Raw genomic sequence first — 20,712 nt, forward strand, 5'->3', positions numbered from 1 at the left:
TCAAGATTAGTTTAGTATTGTCTTTTGAAACACGAGCGCAAAATGTCGGATGAAGAAGAAAAGCTCGTGGGTTTAGTTTCAAAATATGAATTGTTGTTTGCTATGTCAAACAAAAACTATTCTAACATTGAAATAAAAGACAATATTTGGAAGCAGATAGGAGAACGAATAAATTGGCCAGGTAAAAGCACACAATAATTTATTACATAAACTCATTGTACATAGTATCAACTACTGGACTTCCACCTAGTAACAATTTATGTTTATTTCTACAGGGTGTTTTTTAAGATTATAAGTTGTAAGATTTTTTCTTTCTTTTTTATTATAATTTTCCTACAACTGCAGATATTTCTGTGAAATGTATTACATTCCTTTTAAATATTAAATAAATATTTTGATATAATTTTTTTTTAATTTTCTACCAGTGGCGTCCGATTGAGACTGAATAATATAATATTTGAACGATAAAAAAGCATAAACTTAAATTCACTCTATATAGTCTAAGATCGGTCTTAACCCATCATTAGAAAAAATAATAAAAGGTTTTTTTATGAAAAAATAAATCGAGGATGGGTTGGTAAATGATATCAGGTCAACGCTATCCTACATATTGATTAAGATCGATCTTAGTTTCGGATCTTATACTATAACTAAATACACATTTTATTGTATGTTCTTAATCCATTATTCCTCTATTTATCATTGCATTTTGCCAAGGAACTGTACCCTCGGGGGAAGAAAAATAATTTGCAAATATATCCCTAACAGGTATGGCCTCCATCGTTGCATTTCCTCCCACTCGTCGTAAATTTTGAAGATTATCATTGTTAAGGTTATTGTCAACTGATTCCAATGAAATTAAAGAAGGCCTTAAAAAATTATGTAAACGCAGGTCGCTAAAATAACTTTGTCCACATGTTCGGGGCTCATTTTTAATCTCCTTTGATAAATTCTAAATACTTGTGTCAAAATTCCAAAAACATTTTCAGATAACCTTCTGGCTCGGCTCAAGCGATAATTAAAAGTTTTTTTTGATATATTGTCTTTAATTTGTGAACCAGGAACTTATAAACAGTGGCGAAGCGTACGAGTAGACAAGGTAGACACTGTCTACCCAAAATTATCCAGTTATTTCTCATTAATTTATTACGTAATTATTTCATGTAATTGTTAAATTCAAATTAAAAAAAAAATAACACAGAATGTAGTCGCTCTCCTTACTATTATTATATAGTATCTAAACGGCTATAATATCTATCTATCTATAATATCTAAGGCGCGCCCCGCCCCGCCTGACGCACCAATTAAAATAAAAATAAAAATGCAGGGCTGACACCCAATTAATGTATACGAGCCCTAGGAAGACACATTGATATTTGTCTTCCGAACTTTGGAGCATTTAATCGAACCATTTATACGCATCAAGCAGGTGACAGAGGTCCAGCCGCATTAGTATTTAGCCTATTACGTATGCAAAATTTACTCGCGGGAAAGACATTTGAGCTTTTGTCTATCGAAGTCGACCAGCTATTTTATTATGCTCTTGAGGGTTATTGTTTATGGACACGCTTGATCTGGTCGGCCGCAATACATCTTCAGTTTTGTTATATATTAGTTTTATAATATTTTGTTAATAATTAGTATTTTTATTTTTGGGTGTATAGAAAAGATTTTTTAGTGGATATTTTAGGGGTTATTTATGAACGACTGTTTGATATTGGCAATTGTATTTTAGTTGTGTTTTTATTTGTCTTTAATTAATTTTAAAATAATGGATATTAGGGATTTATAAGTTATGGTTATACCTATGTTGTTTTTTTTTTGTACGTAGTATTTATTTTTATCTATCTATCTTTTTATGCTAGTAGTAATTATTTTTTTCTTTTTTATATCACTACATATTTTTTCCCTTTGAGTTAATATTTCATGCGCTTTCATTCTCTATTTCATTAAAGTCAATAATATTGAATACACATTTTTTTCTAATTAACAATTTTTATTGTTTGTCTACCCGAAAGAAAAGTTCACGCTTCGCCACTGCATATAAAACGATAATTGGCATCTACTAATGCCAGTAGAACGATACTAAACGTCTTTTTGTAGTTAAAATATAGCGAACCACTATTGGCAGGTGCTTCAATAATAACATGTTTGCCGTCGATGGCACCGATGCAATTGGGGAAATTCCATAGTTCGTAAAAGTCTTATTCAACCGTTTTCCATGTTTCCTTTGTTGGGTTTGGCATGACAATATTGCGTATTTTAGTCCAAATTATGTCACAAGTTGAATATACAATTTCCCTAACAGTGCTTTCTCCTAAGCGATACGAAAATGCAATTGATCTGAATGAATCTCCTGTAGCCAAGAATCTGAAAAGAAAATTTCTGTATTTCAGCTTCAAAATGTAAATATAAATGGAAAAAACTAAGAGACAATTTTCGCAAAGCCATTAAAGCTCGTAAAACAAAGAGTGGGGATGCAGCAAAAAAAATTAGGCCCTGGAAGCTTGAACAACAGATGGCTTTCCTTCTTCCACACATCACTGAAAGACCTCAAACATACAAACAACAGAGGAAGAAACTGGTAATTCAAGTGAAGAGGATTCTTACTCCAATATTAGTTTACCACCGCCCACTCCATCGACCTCATCAGCCCCTAAGAAAAAAATAGAGAAATGCCGTTAGATGCCCCCAAATAATGTAGCAGATGTGCTGCAAAACTACCAATCAACTAAAGACATAAGTAAAAAAAAAGTAGAAAATAATAACCCAATAAGAAGTTTTTTCCTTAATATGTCGGAGGCAACTGAAAATTTGCCGGCTGATCTCCAAATAGAGGTAAAATCGAAAGTTTTTAAAGCTGTCAATGAAGCTGAATTAGCAGCTTTATCTGAAAGACAACATGTACAATCAAATAGAGCTGAATATTCACCATATCCACTCTCATCTTTATCACGAACATCTCGTCAGCATTCAAATAACTTTCAAGATTCTGTGCTGTGGGCAATACCTCAAACATCACCAGACATAAACCATCAATACTATTCCTACACTCAACCATCATCATCATGTCAACAGACACAGGCCCCACAATTTTCCGAGGATATTACCAATTTACATAATTTAGATGATTCACACTAGTTGCCTGAACACTTATAAAAAAAATTAGGAAAACTTTTAATTTTATTTTTTTATTATAATTTAGAAAATGTGTTTTTTGAGTTTTTTTGCATATTAGAGGTGTACTTTTTTTGTAATATTTTTTGTATGAGAATAAACAAGTTATTTTAGAAGGTTGCCTTTAACTTGCCTTAATTATCTGTTAAAATAAAATTTTACTTTTTTTTCTATTAAACCACTTAAATTACCTATTTTTTAATGTTATTTACCTTAAGCATACAGCTAACCTTTCTTCTGGACCTATAGCTTGACGAAATGACGTATTTTGTCTTTCTATTTCTGGTTTTAGGTAACCTAATAGTTTCATGAATTGTCCATGCGTCATTCGGAAATACTGACGAAATTTATTTTCGTCTTTTTCCTTTTTTTAAAGAAACTCAGCTAGACGCTCCGCGTCGCTTCGGTTCAGCGCGCTCTATGTGCGTATAGGCAAGAAAATGCGCTCCGCCGCGCTGCCATGCGCTCCGGCGCGCTCCGCTCTAGTGGGCGACACCCTTAACACACCGTCGCGTCGCGTCGGCGTTTATGACGCAGCGCGTAATTGGGACGGAATCTCGGGAGGTATAAAAAAACCCAGACTAGCAGCCTTATAACTTTGCAAATACTTACCCTAACATCTTGAAATAAACGTCATTGTTCTTATAAACTTATGTTGTATTTATTTTTAGGAAAATATATATATATTTTTTTAAATTTCCAAGCCCATTCCGGGTATCCGAAAACCGGCAAAAGTGCGTATTTTGTATTTTTCTGTTATTTGTAAATTTTTGGGCATAGTAGTCAAAAAAAAAAGCAATTACTAAATACTATTATATCATCAAGAACAAAACTTGATTGACATATTCGTCAAGACGGTTGGGCTGCACAATTTTTAAAGACAAAAAACCGTTAAACGGCCGAAAACAAGCACATTCACCCTAATTTCATATTTCGGATTTAAAAAAAATAGAATATAAGAATTTTGGTTAAGTAGCATTTTATTCGGAAAATAATTCCAACATAATATAGTTGTTAGCTTAGAACATTGAAAGGCCTTTCAATGTTCTAAGGTTGTTTGTTAGGGCTCGTGCTATTTGCCCTATTTTAGAACTCCTCTCATAACCACAATTTTACTTTCCTAAAAAATGACAAGGTAAAATTATGGTTATGTCTGTGTTTTTGTTTGTTTACGTTTTGAAGTGATGATTCTTAAAATAATTTAAAAATATATTTTTAGAACTTCTTTGGCAATGATATAACGCAATTAATGGCCGGTGTGTGTATTCAAAGTAAAAACATTCATTTAGGCTATTCGAAAATTATAAGCACCATTTGGTACTCTGTAAATTTGTTACAGTTTGCTTCATACTCAGCTATGTCTAAAATAACAGTATCAGATTGTGCTTTAGAGGAAAGAGCTAAATGCCTAGCTCCACCACTGACTAATGGAAAACATAAAGGACAGGTTTGTTTTAAATCATACATTCATATATACCAACAAGCATCTCATATAAGTAAGCCTTACATGTCGCCAAAATTCTTGGAACCCCTCATTCATCCCTGTTGAAGAAGAATTGGAGGATTGTCGTCTGGGTCAGGGTTCTTATTTATTCTTAATATACACAGCTTGAAATGTGTTTTTCACATGTGGCTAGAACTGACCTGAAATGGGTTAAAAACAGCTCAGCTATAGATTGACCATCTGACACAGTGAAAGTTTCTAATTTTATGACAGAGGGGAGTTCCTTAATTTTGGTTTTACTTTGAATATATTTCCAGAAAATGTGTGAATCAACACTAACTTTTGATTCAATCTCCATTATACAGTGCTTTCATTTTAAAACGATCCACCCTAAATAACTTTCTTATAAAAAAAAAAAAAACACTCCAATTTAGATATACAGGGGGACATTTAATTATGCATTTACTGAAGTTCTGTCAATCACCTCCAACTAACCTCACTTTAATATGTCAAATGGGAATCCCCATCGTGTGATACATCATAGTAAGGAGCGTAAAATTCTCTATTCAACGGTACCAAAAAAAATGAAATCGGTAAATGTGTAAGCAAATAGTTAGCGAAAATGTCTAGAAATAATGAATATTTTATTTACGCCAAACTTTGGTATGTCAAATGGCTACCCCATGGTGTGATACATTATTTTAAAGGGTGTGATGTGTGATACATTATTTTATCAAATTCATTATGCTATCAATGGTTGTAAAAAAAAAAAAATTGATAGACCAAGAAGCAATTAAAGTGTAAATCAGTAGGGTAGAAAAACAAATTTAATAATTAGTTTAACAAATTTATTTTATTAAATGTTCAAAATGGGCGCCGTGATTAGCAAGACAATAAAAAAGCCTATTTTCAAACTCCTTATGAACATTGGCAAGTCTGCAACTCTGCATTCTTGAAATATTCTATTTTTTAAATTCTCAATACTCTCAGGTGGAGTTTTATAAACTTTGCTTTTTAAGTAGCCCCAAAGAAAAAAGTCTAGTGGGGTTAGGTCCGGAGACCGCGCAGGCCATTTGATTGCACCACGTCTGCCAATCCACTTTTCTCGAAAATTTTCATCAAGCTACTCTCGAACCACCAAAGTGTAGTGCGCGGGAGCTCCATCCTGCTGAAAATATATATTATTTTCATTCAATAATATAGCACCATGTTAATCTACTTGATTTTCCATAGATTGGATGATGGAAGGGTATGTTTGGAATGTTTTTTTGTACCTATTAGGTAGGTTTCGCAAAAAATATAAGAGTGAAATAAATACACATACAAAGTTATAAGACATATAAAGTTAAAAATTTGAAGACACTCTTTTTTCTCGCAAATAACAGTACACATTCTTTACTTAAAAAAATAAATAATTTGCTTGAACTAAATGTACTGTTTGTTACCACACATTTTAACTTCTAAATTGCTTGTATTTTTTTTTTTGAGGATCTATTATAAAAAATTATTATAAAAAAGTAAGAATTTTAAAATGATGTAGGTACCACACTAAAAGTATTCATTTAAAATACCAAAGTTTGGCGTAAATAAAATAATCATTATTTCTAGACATTTTCGCTAACTATTTGCTTACACATTTACCAATTTCATTTTTTTTGGTACCATTGAATAGAGAATTTTACGCTCCTTACTATGATGTATCAAACGATGGGGGTTCCCATTTGACATATTAAAGTGAGGTTAGCTGGAGGTGAGGAGGTGATTGACAGAACTTCAGTAAATGCATAATTAAAGTCCCCCTGTATATCTAATTTGACGTGTTTTTTTTTTTTTTTTTTTTAAGAAAGGTATTAAGGGTGGATCGTTTTGAAATGAAAGCACTGTATAACTCTCATAAGCATGACTAGCTCCTTCTTTACATTGTCTTCTAAGATGCTGAAAATTGTTATAGTCATCCTGCAAAAAAGATAATTTAAATTTTTTGTGAGCTGTTTTTTTTAAAAATACATCAATGTGTTTATCATTATCAAACCAGACAGGAAACGTGTATTTTATTTTTGGGACAAAGATGTCAATATATGAGTTTTGTCAATATATGAATAAAGTATTTCATTTTCATACTGCAATACAGGTGAAATCTCATAAAAAAGGCAATGGAACAAAAAGGGCACTCAGAACCAACCTGAAATTTTGATTCATGCAGTAGTCATTTTAGAGAGCTATAAATGCTAATATTCTATGGACTTAAATAAAGCAATTGCTTATAGAATTCATTCATACACTAGTCAACAGTTTCTTAATTATAATCCTGCTAGTTTTTAATACTTCTGCTGTACTTGTGTCTTATTTTCATTCATTTAAATATTTTTGTTGTTACTTATGTTCTGTGGGTCTTTGCAGTATTGCTGTTTTTTGTTTAAATTTTATGAATATCTGACTACTCAATTTCCTCTTTCTAATTTATTTGTTTTTTTTTGAAATTTAGAGATCAGATTATATTTTTTATATAGGTAGGCAGTTATATATATATATATATATATATATATATATATATGGTTCTCAGTTTAATTTTTTATTTTAAGTAATTTTCTTTGACGCTTTTATGTTCAATTTTAATGTACTTACAGCTTTTTAATAAATAAAAGTTAGGTACTTTTTTAAAATTTGTATTTTTAAAATTTTTATTTAGATTTGTATCCCCTAATAGCATATTAAGTTGACTTTTAAAAGTTTAAGAAAGGTTTTACTATCTTTCAGGAAACTAGATATTTTCTTTTTTAAATACTATTTTTTTAACTCTGGTCTGTAAATCACTGTTAAATTAATTGATTTTATTTTTTTGACAAATTTAATACATTCTTCTTAATTTCCTGGCAATTTTTTGTTATTTGCATCCTCTGGTATATTAATTATGCCCCAGTGACCCTGATCATTTTCTATTTAGCTTTAACTTTAAACCAAATGAAGATCACGTTAAATATTGCTCTAGGCAGGACGAATTGGGGTATTTGGAGGCAGTATAGAATTTACAGGAGCACCTTACTTCTCATCTATAGCTGCGTTGAAAGTAGGAGCTGATTTAAGCTATGTATTTACCATTAAAGATGCAGCATTTGTTATTAAGTCTTACAGTCCTGAACTCATGGTTCTGCCTTTTCTAGATGATTCAGATGTGGAAAACAAAATCTCTCCTTGGTTGGAAAGGGTCCATGTAGCTCTCTTAGGTATTTTAAATTAGATGTAATTTAGGTTCCCATATACTATTTAATATTTTAGGTCCTGGTTTGGGTCGTCTAGAATCAACAGAAAAAGTGTTTCAAAAGATAGTTAGTCTATGTAGATTATATAAGAAACCATTAATTATTGATGCAGATGGTTTATTTTTTGTTGCAAAGAACCCTGACATTATCAAAAACTATCCAGCCACTATTATTTTAACTCCTAATAAGATGGAGTTCCAGAGGATCGTAGGACAGAACCAGGAAAAGAACTTATCAAAACTGGAACAAGCAAAACAGTTTTTGGAGCAAGCTGGATCTAACATTACCATATTCTCTAAAGATGCTGATGATGAAATTATAACTCTAGGAAAAAGCGTTAAGGTAAGTAGTAGTATACAGTGTTGGCAACTTGAGGGATCTTTGCTAGATTTAGTGGAGTTTTATTTGACTTAGCGGCAAAAAATAATTGCGGCTAGTGAATCTAACGATACCGGAATCCACAAGTTTACTTGAAAAAAAATTTTACCAGATAACATATTTTTAAAAAATAAAATAGGATTTTATATCAAACTACTATCTACTGCCTACTTGTTGAAAACGCCTTTGAATTCTCAATTGTTTATTCTGTTAACTGGCATAGATATGATATTAGTGTTTATGGATGACCTTTAGCAAGCCAGGCATTGTGCTTGGAAAAGTTGAAAATACACTCGCCGGCACAAAATTTCGCCATTTTGAAATATTGGCCAAGTTTGATGTTTTAAAAAATTTTTTATTTTTGATCAGATTCTCACGATTTTGCCATCAGTTTTTAGATACATTTGTTGTGATTTTTTAAAATCATTTTGTAAAGTAGCATTTTTCGATTAGGCTATATTATACAGGAGTAAAAGAAACTGTTGTTTTTTCTCGTAATTTCAAAAGACCCTGTAGGAAAATTAAGGTGGATAATTCTGTTTACATAATGTTCCTTGTAATCTTTGATGTATTCTAAACATTTCGATTTTTGATTCATTCCATTATCTCATTTCTGCTGCGAGCTGCAAATTTTTTATTAAAACGCTGATTTGAAGCGTATTTTTATTAGGAGAAACAAACACTAGGTATATCATAAAGTTAATTAAAAAACAAAACAATTTTATAGCGTGTATTTCCTCCTCTCGCAGCAATAACAGCTTGCAGTCTTCGCGGCATCGAATGAATAAGGTTCCTTATTCTTTCTTGAGGAATAGCTTCATATTCTTCGATCAGCGCTAGTCGTAAGTCTTGCAAGGTTTGTGGTTGTACAGGACGACGACGAACGGCCCTTTTAAGTTGATCCCAAAGATGTTCTATTGGGTTGAGATCCGGGCTACATGCGGGCCATTCCAATCTTGGGAGTCCAACTTCATCCAGATATTCGCTCACTACATGTGCAACGTGAGGTCTAGCATTATCATGCATTAATGTAAATTGGTTCCCAATGAATGGAGCAAATGGGACAACAACTTCTTGAACGATTTCCTCAATGTAACGGTGGGCGGTTAGAGCTCCATTTTCAATAAATACAAGATTGGTGCGTGCTTCGGTAGAAATACCCGCCCAAATCATGACTGAACCGCCACGATATGAGATTTGTTCTGAAATGGGGCAGCATATCTTTCATTTCTACGTCTGTATACCCTCTCACTACCATCCGGCGTCCTTAAACAAACCCTGGATTCATCTGTGAATAGTACGTTTGCCCATTATTCTAGAGTCCACTCAAAATGCGATCTTGCAAACCTCAGTCGGTGTTGTCGATGCCGAGGAAGTAATTGTAGACATCTTGCTGGCCTTCGTGAATAAAGTCCAGCTTCTGCTAATCTTCTACGTATCGTTCTTTCACTTACACTTATTCCATGAAGTATTCGCAACTCATTTTTTAGACACACAGCAGTAGATCTTCGATCTCTTAAAGAACTAATGGTGACAAAGTGATCATCAGCTGCAGTGGTCATTCTCTTTCTGCCAGAGCCTTGTCATCTAGTAAAAATTCCCGTCTGTAAATACCTATTCCAGGCATCTCGAACTGTAGACCGCGGAAATCTCAGAGTGTTACATGCAGATTTTGCCCTAAGCATGTAACATGGGATTTCATATAAATTCGGGCAAAAGTTTATGGGTTTTGGTATCGGCTTGAAAGGGTTGTGTGATTTATAGTTTTATAAATGGAATTTGGGGTTTGATAGTAATGCAATTTATTTTTTTTAAGGCTTTTGGAGTTTGATTATTTTTAGGAATGTATTTACCTACATTATCCTGTCAGCACACCTCTGTGGAGTTAGTCGTATTATGTTTCCTTAGTCCCTATTCATGTACCTGGTATTGGGAACTTTCTGACCTTTGATTTGTTTGTCAAGAGTTTCTATGAGGCCGGTATATGTCTGGGGTATGGAGGGACTTCTAGAGGGTGCTGTTGTGCCACAGATTGCGCTATGAGTGGAGTAAATAAGACCTTTTAGATGGTGATCCGTTAGTGTAGGAAAACTTACAAATACTTTGTTCTATAGCGGAATCATGTTGGGCAAGGTATCCTAATTGATTTGAAATTGGCCTCCCCAGTGTTGCTTGCTATATTTCCCTTCAATTCTTCAAGTTAAGTTTTAGTAAATAAACGTGCCTTGACATCTGGTGTCTAGCCCTGCTAGCCGATTGACAGTGACTGTGATTGACAGTAATGACTATTGACACACTTGTTGTTGTGGAGGTTTGGCAGCGTTGCTGTTTCCCATTAAAGTTTGGTTTCCATTTGGCGGATGACGGAGAGTCATAAATCAGGCAGAGCGACGTAAGAGGAAAATTGGAATTTCGTAGCTCCGTTGGGAAAATTTTGTTAGTTTTCCATGTTTTAGTATCCGAGCAGTATCATTTTGCTGTGGTATCGCGGAATTTCTATTTAGATAGAGTGAGGCTCCGCGTAGTTTGCACCAAGAGGCAGGGTCAGATCGTGTCGAAGAGAGAGAGTGACAAGTTCACTGCCAGTGTCACCTGTCACTGTCTGGTCAGTTGTCAGTTTCTTGTCCATTCTGTAGCCATCCCGTTATCAGAAAGAACAGTCGACATTTCGTGGTTTTAAGGAAAATTTAAGTTCATCTTGCCGGGAATTCGGTTGAATGGAAAAATATTCCTCCCAAGTTTTGGGGTTTAATTTGATGAACGTCAAGTGGGAAGTTGTAGCCGAGAGGATTTCGGATTGACCTAATATTTTTGGATTTGGTCGGCTGCTCCCACACCATTTATGGGATTTTGAAATTTTCTAACCACAAAACGAGACTCTAGGCCTCGCTCACCACCTTAGGTATGTGGCAACATGTTGGTAATTGCCATAGAATTGATTGTGTGTTTATTTTACTGATTTTTTTGTCCTCTATTTTAGAGGCCTCTCCTTTTTCTCATTCTCTCCCCTATTCTCTGGTCTCTTCCTATTAACTGGTTTCTTCTGGTCATCCCAACACTGTTGGAGACCGGCTGAAGTGAACCTCAACACAGCCTGGACTGAGCATTGTACTGTGGGTCTGCGATTTTGGATTGGAACTTGCCTGAAATCGACTTGCCCATGTGGTCGTTACCCTGGTTGTAGCTGACTGGTTCCAGAGCTGTCGAGTTAAGCTACCTTAGCCAAAATACACAAGAGATTAGAGGACACGCAAGTTTTTGCACATTTTATTTTATTTTTCTCTTATTGAACGGTTTGATTTAGGGTTGGGGGTTGATTTATTAATTTGAATTTTATGGGTTTATTTTCTTTTATGTAAAACAAAAACGTTAAGGGGTTCTTGCTAAGTCTATTAATATTAACCTGAGGGTTTTCATTTGAGTCGAGCATCGACATAATTGATTTTGACATTGAGCCTGGATCACCTTGTAAGGGATCGGCTATTGGCTACAAATAACATATTTAGTCACAGTCGTTGCTTGTTGGTTAATAGGTTTTATTGCACCAACATACCATTAATAGGCTTTCAAATTCGAACCTTACCATTTAAAAGTTTTATTTAGATTAATGTGACTTGACTAGAGTTTGTAAAAGGTGTTTTGCCAGTGAGGTATTGTGAATTAGGCTCCAAACATATACTTCTTGTAAACAACACGTGATCACGTTTTGGATTTTCCCCTTGAACAGTAGTTCAGTGCAGATTTGTTTTTTTTTTCTTACTAATTCCTCGCCTTAAGCATACCTCATGTAACTCTTAATTCTTTTATCAATTTTTTTTATTTACTTAAAATTACTACAGTATTACATTTTGAATAATTATCTAAATTTAAATATCTCAGTGAAATTTAATTTTTTTATATAAATGAAAGTGACTATGTAAATTCTTGGATGATTATATCAATCTGGCGGACCTATGGGTTGTTATTTGAGTTTTTCCCAAATTATTTTCAGCTTTTAGGATCTAGGTACAGGCATAAATATAGGTCATCATTTTCTTGATTAAGGGGGGGCTTATATTACCATCATAATATATCAGGGTTTGGTGTCAAATATTTAAATCAAGTGGCGCTCTTATTAAAATTTCTCCCACTACCTTCTCCACTGTCTAAAAGCTGGCGGCCACCAAATCTCTGAATCTTTTAAAACAAAATTTGCTTGTCTGGACTTAGTAATTTTTTTGTGGTTGGATGGTAGGTATGACTCACACGGGTTGGAAATAAATTGGTTTGAACCGAGTTACGCGCTACAAGAGTACGGGCGACATAACTTTTGCTACGGCCATCCTCTATTAACGCAACAATTCTACCCACGTCTGCTGGAGTTAATACCATATTGACACACAACAAATTATAATAGTGACACTGTCAAACTTTATGTCACATTAATTGCGTCCTTAGCCAACGTCAATAATTTTTAACTTGTCATTAATTATCTAAAAATAAGCTTCAAATCAGCGTTTTAATAAAAAATTTGCAGCTCGCAGCAGAAATGAGATAATGGAATGAATCAAAAATCGAAATGTTTAGAATACATCAAAGATTACAAGGAACAGTATGTAAACAGAATTATCCACCTTAATTTTCCTACAGGGTCTTTTGAAATTACGAGAAAAAACAACAGTTTGTTTTACTCCTGTAAAATATAGCCTAATCGAAAAATGCTACTTTACAAAATGCTTTTAAAAAATCACAACAAATGTATCTAAAAACTGATGGCAAAATCGTGAGAATCTGATAAAAAATAAAAAATGTATAAAACATCAAACTTGGCCAATATTTCAGGGTGGCGGAATTTTGTGCCGGCGAGTATACAGTGTGGTGACTTTAACTGGAATAAATTCAGTTAAAACTAATCAAAATTTATCTCGCAAAGTTCCTGAGACCCGTCGATTTTTGTTTTTTTTTTCACTTTTCAAGATAGTTTTTGTATTTTTTCACCTACAGGAGGGGTCCAAATTAACCCCTTTTTTCAATAACTTTTTTTTTTTCTAATGGAAAGCCACTTTTTTTAAACTCTCATTGAAAAGAGCCCTTTTTCTTGATTAAATTGCCCTATTTACTTTTGTGATTATCTAAAGGAGAAATACGAAAAAAAAAACCATTAAATTATTAAAAGTTGCGTTTAATGTTTAAGATGCTCAAAATGAGCACCATTTACTTGTTGGCAAAGCCCAAGACGATAATAAAATTCGTTTCTGACATTTTCTAACACTTCTGGAGATATTTGTCGGATTTCTTGCCTAATACGTTCTTTGAGTTCGTCTAGGTGTCCTGGTTTGCTCATATAAATTTGACTTTTCAAATGTCCCCACAGAACAAAATCAATTGGGGTGAGATCGGGAGAACGTGCCGGCCACTCGATTGCACCCCTTCTACCAATCCATCTGTTTGGAAAATTGTCATCTAAATACTGGCGTACATTACGGGCATAATGTGGGGGAGCACCATCTTGTTGCATCCAGATTCTCATACAAATCTGGATCGAACTGACTCGGATATAAGGCACGTAAGACTGGAACTAGTTCATGTTCAAGAAATTCTAGATATCTTTCCCCAGTTAAAGTATCATTGAAGAATATGGGCCCTATAACTTGCCTGCCAATTATGCCAGCCCAAACATTAGTTTTCTGGGGATATTGTGTATTAGTTTCCCTTACCCAGTGTAGGTTCTCGTCAGACCAGTAGCGACAGTTCTGCTTATTAACATGGCCATTTAGAGTGAATGTAGCCTCATCAGAAAAAAGGATCCACTCCGAAGATATGTGATTTTCGTCAATGGCGTTCATCATTAATTAACAGAACTGAACTCTGCGATCTGGATCGTCTTTCAATAACTTATATAATAGAGTTTCTGTTATTTAATTTAACTGAATAGAGTTTTCGCGAGCTACTCTTCTGGCTGCAGTTACTGGATTTTCTTCCATCGCTAACAATACATTTAAATGGGTGTTTTCATCGATTTTAGAAGACCTTTGTCTTGAAACATCCCTCACGTGCCCAACTTCTCGAAATCTGCTTTCGATTTTACTAGCCGTACCTTGGTGTAGGTAGGCAAATCTGATAGGTGGCAAATCTGGATATTTCTGCGTGAATAAGTGGACAGCCTCTAGCTGAGTACGACTTCTGTCCCCATAACCAATCATCATTAAGATTTCAATCTTGTGGGATTCGGATAAATAAGGTATTTTTTCAATATAAGTTAACTTATTGAACAACTGGTTGAAATTCACTTTAACAGTGACACTACAACAATGTCAGGAAATGTCTCGATACCAATGAAATAAACAAACACGCCAAAAATTTACCAACACAAAATATTTCGAGACTTTTAATAATTTAATGGTTTTTATTTTTTTTTCGTATTTCTCCTTTAGATAATCACAAAAGTAAATACGGCAATTTAATCAGGAAAAAGGGCTCTTTTCAATGAGAGTTTAAAAAAAGTGGCTTTCCATTTAAAAAAAAAAAGTTGAGGTTAATTTGGACGCCTCCTGTAGGTGAAAAAATACAAAAACTATCTTGAAATGTGAAAAAAAATAAACAAAAATCGACGGGTCTCAGGAATTTTGCGAGATAAATTTTGATTAGTTTTAACTGAATTTATTCCAGTTAAAGTCACCACACTGTATATTTTAAAACAGTTTTCCCCACCGTCCTCACTCATTTCAATAGGTGACTTTAACATAAACTACACCGTTCACACTAGTTGTTTTTTTCAAAATATATTTATAACTTTTAATCTTAGTATGCCAGCCCACGAGAATTCTACAACCCTGGATTATATCCAGTATCGGACTAGCAGTCGTATGAGACGGTCGTGTTTTACGTTCGTGGGAGGCTACGCCAGGATTCAGTTTTGTTTTGATTTGTTTTATCACATCGACGTGTTATATTCGGCTTATGTCAATGTTTTTAAAATTTTACAATCAGTTCCTGTCTTAACTAAATTATACTTGTTTTGCCGACATTGACCTTAACTTGATTTTATTTAGCCTCTAGTTCCTACGGAATTTTGCTCGAAGTAGCAAATATCAATGGCTAATTTAGTAATAGATAGATTTAGCTTTAAATGTTGTGCAACAAAAAAGTATAGCAATTTCGTTTGTAATTGGTTGTATATGGATATGGATATGACTTATTGCATCAAAGCTGCCTGGAAAGAGATTTCAAATCGCATATAAAGTTTGGACAGAATAAGGTATTTTACTCCAAAAACTGTAACATGCTTGACAACGATCTTGATAAGAAGTTGGAGGTTGTTTTGAACGAATTGGAGAAACTACAGCAAAGTATTTTTGAATCAAACTCTGATTTAAAAATTCATGTGGAAGAATATGATAAATTACTCTCTGAAAAGAAAATACAAATAGATGCTCTACAAGAGTCTAATGATGAACTTAGCTTGAAGGTTGCAAATCTTAAGTCCTCGTTCAAAAAACAGCGACGAATAACAGGAGATTTTAAGGAAGCAATCGTAGCTGTCGAAAAAAAGTTGATAGAGACTTTAAAGACGAAGACCAAACAGGTAGAAGCAGATATCTGAGAGTCAGAAGATATCTGATTTGAAAATTAAAAGAGCTTCGCCTTCGAGAAGGAGATTGGTAACCAGACTTAAATTATAGAGGATCTGCAAAAGACAAGCAATCATTTATCTTCTAGAAAATAACGATAAACTTCATTGTGATGAAATTTGTCAACTTAAACAAGAGATTTCATAATTTAGTTCAAACAACCAATTTGCTTTGCAAACCAACACCTTACTGAAACTCTAACTGAAATTATGGATAACTCTTATTTAATAACAGGATGTGTTTTTAGTAACTGTAGGTACTTGTAACTGTGAGGCAAGTAATGTTTTTAATTGGGCTATTGGTCATGGAGAAAATAATAGTTTTGTAATTTTTTTAATTTACTTCACACAAGACCAACACTCTCTCAATTAAAAAAAGTTTATGCCTATAAGTAAATTTACTAATTTAATTTTTACTCTGCGGTGCGATTTTTCACCTGTCTTGTTTCATATTATAAAACTATTAATAATTATATTAGCCAGTTCACTATGAAGAATTTTTGTAGTATAAGAGTGATTTTAATAACTAAACATAATGATAAATTTCGTCACTCTATGCATTCCCTCTGTAAATTGTTGTCCTCTTATGTGAAGTGTAATAATATTGTCTCCAAGAGGATTGTGATAAAATCGGTACTAACCAATTTTACATTTTGATGCTCATGTAATTGACGACCCTGTAAATATACAGAACGAGTCCCTCAGCTGATTGCGAGAGTGGCTATTTTTTAGATGGAGGTCTAAAGAAGGTTCAATCAGTTAAATTTTATTGAATATTCAGTGTGAGAGAAATAAGGTAAATGAGTTATTTATAGATTCTCTGGGATTCCCAAATATTGTAGTCCTAACCGAACATTGGTTGAAGCAAGATGAGCCTCTGGGGTTGGCAGATTTTTTCTATTGTCTCTAAAGTCAATAGTCACGGTCGAGGGGAGGTCCGCCATGGTGGCACTGTGATATTGATGCATAATGATTTTATTTCTAGTTATTTTTCTCTCCCAATAGCAAATTTTAATTTCCTTCTTAAAGAAAAAGTGTTTGAATTTTCAATAGCCTATTGCAAAAAAATTAACTTATACATTTTGGCGCGTTACAGATCCCTCTCTAAAAGTTGTGATCTTTTTTTGGAAAAATTAGAATCTTTATTGGCACATATGTCAGTCAATGCTAATATTGTTGTTTCAGGTGATTTTAGCATAGACTTTCTGAATCAGTATAAGAATCATGCTATATCATTGTGCAATCTTTTGCGGTTCTTTAATTTGATCATGCATGTTGATCAACCTGTAAAAATACAGGACTATCTGACCATGAAGCTGTCTCATTTTATATCTAATAATATAATAATAATAAATATCTTTATTTAGCATAAATAGCTACATACAAAAACAACAAATTTCCCAAAAAATTAATAAAAATAAAAATACATATAATATTAATAATAATGTTCATAAACCTAATTCAACAACATATTTAGTCAACAAGAATACATATATAAGTAAGCAATAAATATCAAATGCTGGGTATCCCGATCCCCGACACTTGCAACGCCATGGTTATACCAGGAACAGCAGCATCCCGGTTAATCCAAGGAATACCGCAATATTTCGGTCCGTCTAAACATTGGCATGTCGGCGACCTAAGCACCCCGCCACCAAAACTGGTTCAGTTATTAAAAATTATCACATACATAACCCTCTTACTAACTTTACAATAATATTATTAATTAATTAATAATTAATATACCCTTATAAATTAATCAATATACGCTTATTGTGTAAAAAATGTAAAGCCGCGTCCAGATCTGTACCACGTCGCGCAACCGTACCGCGTCGCGTACCACGATGCGAGCAGAAAACCCACGTTCACGTACGCCGTACCGAACAACGCTTCGCACCTCGCATTGCAACCGTTTGTGCGATCTATTTTACTGATATTTTAATTTTTGTCAGTAGTTAATTTAGCGTTCAGAATGGATGTTGCTGCTGCTGCGTATATTTATATTCATTACGCTTTATCAAGTAAAAATCCGAAACGGAAACAAAGGCGATGGTGGCAAACAGAAATTTATAGAAATAGACTGAAATATGGTGCGAATAATTTGCTTGCGGATTTAAAGATGCAAAAAATTAGTGGTCAATACAAAAATTTTACGCGAATGTCAACAACAGATTTTGAGTATTTTGTGAATGCGATTGGGCCCAAAATAGGAACGCAAGATACCAAGTTTCGAAAAGCAATCTCGGTTCAAGAAAGACTTGCTGTAACGTTTCCTGGCAACAGGAGATTCGTACACAAGTTTACAATATTTGTTCAGAATCTCTAAGCAGTCCATTAGCGAAATAGTTCTAGAAGTATGCAAAGCTCTAGTTGAAGAACTGAAGGGAAATATTCAGGTAAAATTCAGGTAAAATAACTCCTAGCATATTTTGTTAGTATATTTTGTATTTATTTATTTTTAAACAAATCTACAAATCAGTTGCGTATCACTGCATTTACCATGTTTTCATTATGTAGGTTCTTCTGACGAAGGATTTCCAGGAGAACATTTGGGGGAGGGGGGGGAGAACAATAACAAAAAACAACAAGAACAACCAAACGTGAATTACGGTAGTCTGGTGGCGACATAGGATATTGAAAGAGTTGAGAATTAGGGCGTTGGTTCTTGGAATATGACAAATCTTGAGATGTTATTGTAGAAGCAGAAAACTCTATACAGGGTGTCCGGAAAAAGGAGGCCAATCCGCCGGCCATAAATAGGGTGGACCAAAATAATGCGACTTTCGTTATGCCATTTTTTAATTGGGCGCTCGGTATTCAATATACAGGGCGTCAAAATAAGAAATATAGAATCGTTTTTTTTAAATAAGTCAAGTGTTTCATAAGATATTAAATTAAAATTTGGTATGAGGGGGTTTTTTGGAACGAGAAATTGAAATCTGTTCACGGATTTGCTATACCTTGCAGAGGGCGCCACCTGCGGTATATTGCACGTGTTAAAAATACCAAAACTTTTTTGTTTCCCTGTATAATAAAGTTCTAGTAAAAAATTCTAATTATTCAATCTTTTCTTGTAAAAAAAGTATTCTTAGTAAATGTCGGCCTGAGAGTCCGTTTATTAGATATCTTAATTTTAAAATCTAGATACTTCTTTCTAAACAAATTGGCTGACCTCGGGATCCAGTAACTTTTTACGTATTGTCAAAGTAACAAATTGAAACGCTTCTGACGCTCTTTAAAAGCTTCTCAATTACTCCTAAAATAAATCTACGTTTTTTAATTACATATTTGTATTTGGTGTGTTTTCTTACAACTTATAAAACCATAATGGCTCATAGACCAAGAAATGTACCCTTTTCCGAAATGGCGGATATGTTTTTGATGTTTGGCAAGTTTTAGATATTATTGTAAACGGTAAATATCCAAACATTCCCAAATCGATTTCATCTCAAAAGAAAATATTTTTTTAAATTTGATTAACTGCCTAAGGGAGACTGAAAGTTTCATCGAAAGACAGAAGGGTAATTGCGGCCGACCTCCTGCGGTGCAATTAGGGGAAGAGAAGGAAATTTTAAGACTTGACAAATAATCATCAAACATTAGTACTAGGGTTTTGGCTGAACGGGTGAGAATTGAGATAACCGAGACACATAATATTTTACAGAGTTCAACACCTTTTTCCATTTCATTTTCACCCGAATACCCGACGATCCCGAGGCAAGACTTGCTTTTTGTACATAGTTATGTGCAATGAATAATAGAAATGTGGATTTTATAAGGGCGATTCTGTTTACTGACGAGGCCACATTCACGAGAAACGGCGTGACAAATATCCATAACGCACACATATTGGCTGAAGAGAATCCTAGGGCCATAGTTGATACACATCATTAAGTGGGCAGGTGTTCTGGATAACTTTCTTTTAGGAGCTGGCATTTTACCAGGAAATTTGACTGGTGATTAATTTCTGTTTTTTCTACAAGAAATGCTGCCCGATTTGCTTGATGATTTGCCTCTAAATTTAGGACAAAATCTTTGGTTTCAACTCGATGGTGCTCCGGCTCATTTTGCTATAAATGTTAGGAAGTTTACTTTACATCAAGTATTTTCTAATCGCTGGATTGGTAGGGGTTGAGATGCTCTTGTTCCGTGGCCACCCCGTTCGCTCGACCTTATACCTTTGGATTTTTTAGTCTGGGGATGTATGAAAGACTTTGCGGCTATCGGTGCGATTTTAAACGAGGATCATTTAAGCGAAAGAATCATTGCAGCTGGAGTGTATTTCAGGTTGAAACCAAATATTTTTCAAAGCCTTAGATTTTCATTAATAAAGAGGGCTCGTATGTGTATACAAACAAATGGAGGTCACATAGACAAATAATTTAGGGTAATTATTTTATGATTTTTATTATAATAAGTAATTTAGAAAAAATAATTTACGTTTATTTTGTTAACTTGTTAAAATGTATCTAGATTTTAAAATTAAGATATCTAATAAACGGATTCTCAGGCCGACATTTACAAAGAATATTTTTTTTACAAGTAAAGATTGGATAATTAGGATTTTTTACTAGAAGTTTATTATACAGGGGTACAAAAAAGTTTTGGCATTTTTAATACATGCAATATACCGCAGGTGGCGCCCTCTGCGAGGTATAGCAAATCCGTGAACGGATTTCAATTTCTCGTTTCAAAGAAACCCCTCACACCAAATTTTAATTTAATATCTTATGAAACACTCGACTTATTGAAAAAAAACGATTCTATATTTCTCATTTTGACGCCCTGTATATTGAATACCGAGCGCCCAATTAAAAAATGGCATAACGAAAGTCGCATTATTT

The 20,712-nt window shown here is 33.9% G+C and overlaps 1 protein-coding gene across 1 annotated transcript in view; it reads left to right on the plus strand.

Annotated features, from left to right (window-relative positions):
* Window positions 1-4,320: 4,320 nt before the first annotated feature.
* LOC126740740 (ATP-dependent (S)-NAD(P)H-hydrate dehydratase) overlaps window positions 4,321-20,712 on the plus strand; it is a 65,228-nt gene continuing 48,836 nt past the window's right edge. The window contains exons 1-3 of the mRNA XM_050446900.1: window positions 4,321-4,624; window positions 7,611-7,845; window positions 7,898-8,223. Coding sequence (XP_050302857.1) covers window positions 4,427-4,624; window positions 7,611-7,845; window positions 7,898-8,223 — 759 coding nt within the window. The 5' untranslated portion in view covers window positions 4,321-4,426. The remainder of the gene's footprint in view (window positions 4,625-7,610; window positions 7,846-7,897; window positions 8,224-20,712) is intronic.

This window comes from Anthonomus grandis, chromosome 9 (assembly GCF_022605725.1).
Source record: "Anthonomus grandis grandis chromosome 9, icAntGran1.3, whole genome shotgun sequence".
Classification (NCBI taxonomy): Eukaryota; Metazoa; Arthropoda; class Insecta; order Coleoptera; family Curculionidae; genus Anthonomus; species Anthonomus grandis.